This window comes from Saccostrea echinata, unplaced genomic scaffold (assembly GCF_033153115.1).
Source record: "Saccostrea echinata isolate AGI-Se365-2 ecotype Australia unplaced genomic scaffold, CSIRO_AGI_Sech_v1 ptg000002l, whole genome shotgun sequence".
Taxonomy (NCBI): domain Eukaryota; kingdom Metazoa; phylum Mollusca; class Bivalvia; order Ostreida; family Ostreidae; genus Saccostrea; species Saccostrea echinata.
The window spans coordinates 11,315,117-11,325,454 of NW_026889751.1; the positions used below are offsets into that span (position 1 = coordinate 11,315,117).

Here is a 10,338-nt window from a genome sequence, read left to right on the forward strand (position 1 = left end):
AGGAATATCTCTTTGTTAGATTCCCCTTCTAAAGCTGGTACCATTTTACAACAGGGGGGATCCATATACAGGAGACAAAATGCTATGTCAAATGACCCTCAGAATCATCCTGTACACTGCAAGTTATCTCCCCTAAATTGAAAACATTTACCATATATTGTGATGCTGAAAATCCTACCAGCTCAAGACCTGGTAAATCAATGATAAAACGGAATATGATAATTGAAAATAGTTGTCCTGGTACCTCTTTTCACTAAATAAAGCAACTTGGTTGTTTAATGCCCAGTTACATGTATAAGAAGCAAAATGCAGTTTTCTTCAAAAAGAATGATTTTATTTATCTAAAAAAAACTCTTAAACATTAATTTTCCACAAAACAAATTTAATTTTTAAAATGATTTTATCACTGAGAGTGTTTCACAACTGCTGACAGACAATCATGTATATGTAATTGTTATAATGGTTCTTCAAGCCATCAGTTTTGTTCATATCATGCTACCATGCAAACATTGACTTTAAAATATTTACAGCAACCATTTTCACAAAAATTCTACAACTAAGATTAAAATTTGATGGCTCTGTACCGGTAATTTCTTTGCTTGATAAAGATCTTAATTTTTTGTGAAGGATTATTCACATTTATTCTAATGAAAAACAAAAATAGAAGTTTTTTTTTTTGCGACTTTTTACAACTTCAGATACTTTTTGGAGAATTGGAAAATTTTTGTCTTAGTCTGAAGATATTTTGTGAAAAGGTCCACTGATCTTTTAGGCTGAATCAAATATATAGTGACTAAAAAAAAAGTTTAACCCCCCCCCCCCCCCCAATGATAACCATACTTGGATTTTCAACACACTTTCAATAGCTGATTGGTTGTTAAATCCATTTCCCAAGGTAAGCATAATATATTACAGAATGTACATTTGTTTAGAATTAATTACCGTAATAACCTTCCCCATCCCATTTTCTGAAAAAAGCTTGTACAAACTTCAACAAAGTTAATTAAAATAAGCAAAGAATATTAAAATTTTACTGTACATTGACAAAGGAATGTTAATTAGATTTAATAAGAGATGAGACTAGCACTCATGTATATGTACAAAATGTTTTCATCATTGCTACAAAATAGCATTGCATGTTCTATGTCCACACATATAGCTAAACATACACAGTACATGTATCACTGGTATAGCAACACATACCATTCAAAATCTACATATTTATTAAATATATCACCATGCACTCCTGGTCATTAAATTGTGTTAATACTCCTGACCAGTAGATGGTACCATTTACTTTGAATAAATAAAGCACAATTAAATTCTGCACAATAATTTACCGGTATATACATTCAAAAGGGCACTTTGTCTACAAATATTTACAGTTTACAGTCATATCTTGATATACCCTATTGTAATTCTGAATATGCGGCAGTATAATGAATTCAAAAATATATCAGATATTCGTCATATCCTGATATATAGGCATGATGTACATGCATCTAGTGTATGAGAAAGTAAACAAAACAAAAAACATAATTAACTTGAACAAATAAAGAATCTCTGGATTCTAATTCATGCAAGAATCTGCATTCTAGATAGCATAGAGATCTTTCTATTAATTAGGTCAATGCAAGTAATGCTATAAGAACTTCGTGGGGCAGAGAAAAAAAAAATCTCTCAATTTCCAAGGGTTCAAGATATTGAGGTTAAATGAATAAAAAGATGCTGGACTTCCAAATCACTTGACATATCCCTAGCATACAAGATAAAGATGTTTGAGATACCAAAGTTAAACTTTCATAAATGCAGTATTTTGCAATTGAATTCTAAATATTTACAATGGGTTTTGTACTAGTGCGAGATATCAGTAATTACATGTAAAACTCTAGTCACTGCCAATGATTCAAGATGACCACTAATTATCGATTCACTGATCATGCTGGGTGGTGATCCTTATGCAGATAATAAACACACTAAAATGGACATTTGTTTTGAAAATAATGTGCATATGGCAATAAATTGAATGGTGAAAATATGACTGTATATGCACCATGGACCATATTTCAATCGTATTTAATTCAAATAGACAGTGTAGTTTCATCACTTTTCATGGAGATCAAATTTCATGGTTTGCCTTTGGGTATAAAATACAATTTTTGATATGTAAGTTCATGGACAACTACCACATTCTATTCTATTAAAAAGTTATATTTGATCACTTTTTTTTTTATACCAGTAGTTAATTTAACCAAGAAAACCACAACTGGTATTCAATGAAAAATTATGAAAACATGGTACATGTATGAGTGTGTCCGGTAACGGGATGTTTCGCACCTATGCATGGTTCGCCCCGCGATGTTTCGCGCCAATTCTGTTTCGCACTAAGATGGTTCGCCCCGCGATGTTTCACTCCAAGTACATAAATATGCTACTAAGTTTAGTTCATTAACAAAATTTTTAATATATCTAAATATAGATATTTTTGGAACATTTCTTTTTTAAATTGAAGAAGATTATATATAAAGCAGAGACGTAAATTATTTGTCTGTGTTTGAAGTATACATACATAGCATAATTATGAATTGTTATAACACCATGCTAATTACGTATAAGTAGATAATTATAATACCGCCATCTAATTAAGTAATTATTGATGGCTTGGACAACCCACACATCAACTTAAATTCTCACCTTTTGATCTCCAACTTATTACAATTAAATCCTCATTGAAACACTGTTGAATTGTTGAACAGACATGCTGAGCAAATGGGCACCGTACGATCCGTTAATTATAGCAGTGCATGTTATTAAGTCATGAATTTGAGCACACAAAATATTTATATCATATTTGATAAATAATTTAAAACGGATGAAAATGTGATGAAATATTTAAAATAAAACGTGAGATGTTTCTCAGGCAAATCGGCGCGAACCATCTCAGTGCGAAACAGAATCAGCGCGAAACATCCTGGATTCGTGTGTCCTTGCTCATCAAAAAAGAGGTGTACATCCATGAATCTCAAGTCGTGTATTGAAAATTTAAAATATGAAGAAAATGCCTGAGTCCCAATCATACAAAATGATACAAACAAATGGGTGGAGAAAATCCAAGACATAAAGTGATAAAGTGGTTTTTTAATGATTAACAGTTAAACATTTTAAACAATTAAAAGTACTGTAAAGTACAAAAAAATATTCTATTTTTTTTTAATTAACAGGTATGTACTTGTAAACAGTACTGTACAAGATTATTTTGCCTATTTACATTTGCAAACGATTCTGCCCCATTTTAAATTTGCCCAGACACAGTGGTGTTAATTAAGAGATAACTGTCATCTTTGAATTTGCCCACTTGTAGCAATGGTGAAATGTGCAAAAGTAAAATGGGCAAAAATTTCCCTGTACACAGTAATTGTAAAACATAATAGCTTGTGTGTGACTAGCTAAATGCTGTGTGAGAATCTAATCCTTAATTATGATCAAAGAGGAGCAAAATTTAGATGAAAGGTGAATAAGCATTTACAAAGCTCCAAGAAACCAAGTAGTCTTTAGTTCAGAACAGAATTTGTAATACTTCTAAGTGCATAATATTTTGACTCAATTCACAAAATTGACAAAATTTTTTTTTCTAGATTTGCAGTGTAGCCTTATTCTCCCCATATTTCAGTAAGCTTTAGTCATTGATAGAGGACACTGGGGGAGTCCCAAATCCCCCTAACTTGTTGGTGTAGCTGCCAGCCGCACTGTGCATGGATCCATACAGCCTTGGTGTGCCTCGTGGGGTACTTCTGGTGGGTGTCCCTGAACCACCATTAGGCTGGTACGAGTTGATACTGAGAAAACAAAATACATGTAATTATATTCTATAACTATACAGTCCAACCTTGTTATCTTGCACTCGATGGGACCAAGAAAAAGACAAGAGGCCTATGGGCCACATCACTCACCTGAGTAACTTTGGCCATGCTGTTCTTTACCAGATTTCCCCCCTTCTAATACTTATTGTGGCCCCGCCCTACCCCCAGGGGTCATGATTTTAACAATTAAAAATCTTCACTATCCCAGGATGCTTCCACATAAGTTTCAGTTTTTCTGGCCCAGTTGTTCTTGAGAAGAAGATTTTTCTTACATATTTCAATGTAAAATTGGATTCCCTATTGTGGCCCCGCCCTACCCCTGGGGGTCATGATTTTAACAATTTAGCTTCTACACTACCCCAGGATGCTTCCACATAAGTTTCAGCTTTTCTGGCCCAGTTGTTCTTGAGAAGAAGATTTTTCTTACATATTTCAATGTAAAACTTGGATTCCCTATTGTGGCCCCGCCCTACCCCCGGGGGTCATGATTTTAACAATTTAAAATCTACACTATCCCAGGATGCTTCCACATAAGTTTCATCTTTTCTGGCCCAGTTGTTCTTGAGAAGAAGATTTTTCTTACATATTTCAATGTAAAATTGGATTCCCTATTGTGGCCCCGCCCTACCCCTGGGGGTCATGATTTTAACAATTTAGCTTCTACACTACCCCAGGATGCTTCCACATAAGTTTCAGCTTTTCTGGCCCAGTTGTTCTTGAGAAGAAGATTTTTCAAGATTTTTCTTACATATTTCAATGTAAAACTTGGATTCCCTATTGTGGCCCCGCCCTACCCCCGGGGGTCATGATTTTAACAATTTAAAATTTACACTATCCCAGGATGCTTCTACATAAGTTTCATCTTTTCTGGCCCAGTTGTTCTTGAGAAGAAGATTTTAAAAGATTTTTCCTATTCATTTCAATGTAAAACTTGGATTCCCTATTGTGGCCCCGCCCTATCCCCGGGGGTCATGATTTTAACAATTTAGAATCTACACTACCCCAGGATACTTCCACGTAAGTTTCAGCTTTTCTGGCCTAGTGGTTCTTGAGAAGAAGATTTTTAAAAAATTTTCCTATATATTTCAATGTAAAACTTGGATTCCCTATTGTGGCCCCCCCCCCTACCCCCGGGGGTCATGATTTGAACAATTTAGAATCTACACTACCCCAGGATACTTCCACGTAAGTTTCAGCTTTTCTGGCCTAGTGGTTCTTGAGAAGAAGATTTTTAAAAAATTTTCCTATATATTTCAATGTAAAACTTGGATTCCCTATTGTGGCCCCCCCCCCCTACCCCTGGGGGTCATGATTTGAACAATTTAAAATCTACACTATCCCAGGATGTTTCCACATAAGTTTCAGCTTTTTTGGCTCTGTGGTTCTTGAGAAGAAGATTTTTAAAGATTTTTCCTATATTTTTCAATGTAAAACTTGGATTCCCTATTGTGGCCCCACCCTACCCCAGGGGGTCATGATTTTAACAATTTAGAATCTACACTATCCCAGGATGCTTCCACATAAGTTTCATCTTTTCTGGCCCAGTGGTTCTTGAGAAGAAGATTTTTTAATGACCCCACCCTATTTTTGTCTTTTCTTGATTATCTCCCCTTGTAAGGGGACTTGGCCCTAAATTTGGTTAAAATTGGCCCAGTGGTTCTTGAGAAGAAGTTGAAAATGTGAAAAGTTTACAGACGGACGGACGGACGACAGGTGATCAGAAAAGCTCACTTGAGCTTTCAGCTCAGGTGAGCTAAAAATCAAGATATTTGAGAATTTGAAATACTGAGATTAAAATATATAATGAAAAAGAGGTTGGGACATCCAAATTCACTTTGACATATTAATGATAATCAAGATATTGAGATACTTAAGTTCCTTATTTTGTTTTTACTGTATACAGGGTTATTTTCGCCCCATGTTATTTTCGCCCTTTCGCACTTGCAAACACTTTTGTCCCCTTTTAAATTCACCCAGTCACAGGTCTGTTTAAGAAATGATACTGTGTATTTTGAATTCGCCCCGTTTTAAATTCATCCATTTGTGATAAGGGCATAAAGGGCGAAAATAAAACGGGGGCGAAAATATCCCTGTATACAGTATTCAGTTGAAGAAACATTTTTTTGGCACAACTCTCTTTGTCCTCTGAATACACTGGTTATTCAACATAGAACTTACCTTCTTGATAAATCATTCCTGCTAAGGTCATCATCGCTGTCGTATCGTCGAGGGTTGTCAAAAAAATACTGTCTGCTGCTTTGGCTATGATTAGACAAGTCCACCAAGTGCTGAAATTGGTCAAATTCAAATTTTACATGTCAAAAAATAGTTCACAACTGTATGTCGTTGTAAATAATGAAAGCAAGCTTACAAAATGTACATAAATGACAGTTTATATAAGAAAACGGTAACTCACTGCATTAGTCTGTGGTCTCCTGACTCGGAAAAACACCACAATAACAAATGTTGGTAGAAATTCCCAAATAAAAAGGACTATTCCAAAAGAAAGAAAAGCATATCCCCCATCTAGGTCCACCAAGTCAGCCTGAAAATTTAACCATTTAAGTTGTATATTTTCATTATTTTGTCAAACAAATTCAGCTCTTTCTTTTTGAAATTCAAACAAGTTTGTTGTATACCACAAATCAGATCCATAGTCAAGATCACTTAAGTACATGTATCATGCTGCAATTTTTTTCTATAATTATTCCCTAACTCTAACTTGTCTAAGTAAATCTTCCATGGTTCTCTGAAATGGAAACCAAAATTTCACCCTTCTTTCCCAGTTATTTGATCTTTTCACAAGATTCTTAAATCAGATGCCGAAACATGCATATGATTTTTGTCAAGTACAGTGTATGACTACTTCAAGTTTCTCTGTCAACAACTTATGGCCCAATCCATTTCATATCTGATGGAGTATTTATTTTAGACACAAAAGCCATACCCTTCTATGAACCCTATGAGTAATCTCAGCCAAATACATATACAGAACAGACTAACCCAAATGTCCCATCTCAAACAAACAGACAGACTGACAGATAAACACACCAGGGGTACATGCAATAATTAGTCCATTCATGACCAGATTTCATCATAAAGGCCCTGTCATAAATATTTAATCTATCAGAAAAATGTATATGTATATAAAGTTCTTAGTTTCAATCATATCTATAAGCATTTGTCTCTTGTAACACAAAAATAACTTACAGTGAGATAAGCATCTTCGCTAGCCAAATAAGGTTTTCTACTCCGATCAGAAATCCTTGGCTAGCAAAGATGTGAGATAAGGAGATAAATGAATACCTGCGATGTAACATTGGTCCAGCCATAACCAAAACTTGGCATTTTGTTGAATAAAAGTACAGCTAGGATGTTGTAAATGGCACGAGAGGCATACAACAGAATGATTAAAATAGATACTGTCATTGACTGGCAAAGTGTTGTTCCCTGGAAAGCCAAAATTACATATTGTACAGGATGTATAATACACAGGTATTTAGACTTTTAAAACAATAAAAAGACATATACATGTATATCTTTAACAAGACATGTTGTATGTTGAAGAGGCCCATGAGCCTTTCTGATGGTCACCAAGTATCATGCAGCAACTATTTCAAAAATAAGCCCTGGAACCTTACCCATGTCTGTATTTCTTCACAGATGTAATAGAACCTCATGTATTAACTATGAGCATTAATAAGTTCCATTTCCAAGATAATGTTTTTAGTACAGTGACATGCAGAAAGTGTTGCTTAAACACATTCATATTTTATTTTGGGGGGAGGGGGAGGGTTGTTAGGGTTATCTTTAGAATAGCATACAAAAAATACAGCTTTGCTAAACCTCTGGAAGGTAGATTTTTAAGGAAACATTTACCACATTTATATATTTGCCTCAGTCTGAAACCTCAATCCCTTACCCAGGGGTGTGAATTTGCTTCCAAGTCATGAAAAGAACACTTAGAATATTACGCATATTTTAAAGACATTCCTGCTCTACCCTTTCCCACGACTTTATATCCCATGAATGATATCTCTGTCAATATATCATTCATTATTGTGAAATCACTAATTTTCGTGGGAGTTTAATTTTCATTGTTTTCATTGTATGGATGGACCCACAAATTCATGTGTCCAGCATTTAAATTCAATACTACAGTATGATGTTTCTTAACCACAAAATCAAATCTCTCGAACCGATGTTTTTTTCTCAAACCATGAAAATTTGCCCCCACAAAAATAAGTGATTTTACAGAAAATCTATTGAATATACAACTTAATCACAAATAACATCTCCACAAACCAGTAAAAGTTTGATTGCCCACAAATATTGACTCCCTACATATTAAAATGATTTTACACTAACTCTCAGAACAATGGTAGAATTTTACCTTGGCTTCTAATATCACATTTGAAGAGGACATGGTCCTCATTTTGTAGATACAAGCAGACAGTACAATGGCTGCCAACAAGAAAAGTGTCCCGTTAATGCTGACCCTCACCACGAGGATGTAGAGTGGCAGAGAGTGGTGGTACTTCTCCTGGTGGCTGACCAGCACCGCACTCGTCACGTTGTTAGCCATGAAAATCAACACAACCACTGCCATTGTCAGGCGGAAAGGAATCCTAACAAACAGACATGAAATTCAGTACAATCTGGAAGTTAATCTTTTAAGATGACTTGACACCCACAGTTTTTCAAATCCTTTTTCTTAAATCTGTAGATGCATTCTGTATTCATGTTCATAAGTCTGAGAATAGTAAAATCACTGTTCTCCATCCCATTAGTCCATATGTTATGTACTTGAATGCATGTAAAATTCAGAAAATTTATATGTCCAGATTCAATTTAATATTCATTACCCAAGGCCAAAATATCCAGTTCTGTTTATTTACTTCCACATTTTGATTAAAGCATTTTGCCAACCACAAGTATATCAATCAATATGCAAAACACATGCGGATGTTAACATTATTATATACATGACTTGTATTATTATTAACATGTTAATATTGTTTTATTATATTTCAATTCATTGATCACTGAAATGTTCTGTGGACAAGCTGAATTCAAAGTCCACTAGCACATACAGACTAGTGCTTGTTACATTTAATTTTAACCCTGATATTGTTAAACTTGTACTCTGCAACAATGAAAAATAATGATTCCTGCATTTGGACAGCAATAAAAGGAACTTATTGCTCATTTATCTATTTCCTGTTTATTAATATTAAGTTTTTTTCCTGTTTCAAGTGACATCTATTGATAAATCCATCTCTGTATACTTACTTATAACGACTAGGCTCATACTTCGCTCTTGCTTTAAACACAACCTTTAAAAATAATACCATTTATGTCGAATAAAAAAACCCATATAAACAGTAATCACTGATAATACATGTACAGAGTATAATTCTGATGAATAAAAAAAATTGTATTTAACTTTTGCCAAATCTAACGAAATTATCATAGTGCACAAAAATCAGTAGCTCATATCATATCTACTGTAAACGTGGAAATGTTTATATGGGGGAAATTTTTGTGAATTTTGCAGAACATAATGCACACCAACAGTTTCAAAAAGAAGTGAAATTAAGTGTTTTAAATAATAAACCAATACATTCATGAATTCTCCAACTTCAGCAATTAATACTCCCTTAGTGAATGCTTTGTTGAAAAATTTAACCCCATTAAACAAATTTTACCCCATAAAAATATCCGTGTTTATAGTACATCAGCAGACAGGCACCTGGCGTTACTTATTTTTCTTTTAATAAAAAAATGCACCCCTTAGTACCTAATAATTCATTACTAGGTAGGGGGTGAATTTTTTTAATAAGAAAAATAAGTAACATCAGGTGCCTGTGCATCAGCATTGTGATCTGACATTTATACTTGCCTGACCAAAGAAGAGTACAAGCAAACATAATGTGAAAAACTGCAGGCACACGGGAAACGAGTAAAACAACCAGTCTAAAAACAAGGGGAGTTTGTTAGCCTGGATACAGTTATTAAAATAAAATGAAAACAGAGTTGTTCTCAACCCTGACCACAGAAGACAGGTGAAAAGAAAACAGGTCTGATAGCTGAAGCGTTTGTGTCTGTAGTACCAAATCATCCATAACTGACACAGCACAAATAAAAACAGAAATCCATAAAGACAAATGTATGTGATTGTCAATGACAACTGGGTAGTTGGTGCAAGAGCGGGTTTCACAGCAGGGAAATCGTCTGTATTGATGACCCATCCTCCTTTGGAATGCTTCCCCATGTTTGGGTTTAGAGAAATGTCATGGCTCCTCATTAGTTGTTCGCCTGGCTCTCTCGAGAATGACATTTGGGAAATCCGATCAATTGGCCACTTTGGACATGCATTCCCGATTATATGAGGTCACACTATAAATATTTTCATTCATGTCAGAATTAAAATATATCTGATCTGGTCACTCGTTGAACTAAACTTCTAAAGGAAGGA

General features: G+C 34.6%; 1 protein-coding gene across 1 annotated transcript; it reads right to left on the reverse strand.

The window, feature by feature from the left end:
• Positions 1 to 1,048: 1,048 nt before the first annotated feature.
• On the reverse strand, positions 1,049 to 10,318 carry LOC133172476 (G protein-coupled receptor 137Ba-like). The gene is made up of 7 exons (XM_061307365.1): positions 9,763 to 10,318; positions 9,153 to 9,196; positions 8,254 to 8,488; positions 7,167 to 7,310; positions 6,277 to 6,405; positions 6,039 to 6,148; positions 1,049 to 3,836 (listed from the first exon to the last, which is right to left on the reverse strand). Exons 1-7 carry the CDS (start codon positions 10,198 to 10,200, stop codon positions 3,677 to 3,679), a joined length of 1,260 nt encoding a protein of 419 aa, XP_061163349.1. The 5' UTR covers positions 10,201 to 10,318; the 3' UTR covers positions 1,049 to 3,676.
• Between the last annotated feature and the right edge of the window lie 20 nt (positions 10,319 to 10,338).

Excerpts from the sequence above, each read along its gene's own strand:
- LOC133172476 (XM_061307365.1), bottom strand. The coding sequence starts at position 10,200 with ATGTCATTCTCGAGAGAGCCAGGCGAACAACTAATGAGGAGCCATGAC. Across the intron at positions 9,197-9,762 it reads TTGTACTCTTCTTTGGTCAG|GTTGTGTTTAAAGCAAGAGC; the intron begins GCAAGTATAAAT and ends TTATTTTTAAAG. Across the intron at positions 7,311-8,253 it reads ATGTGATATTAGAAGCCAAG|GGAACAACACTTTGCCAGTC; the intron begins GTAAAATTCTAC and ends TTGGCTTTCCAG.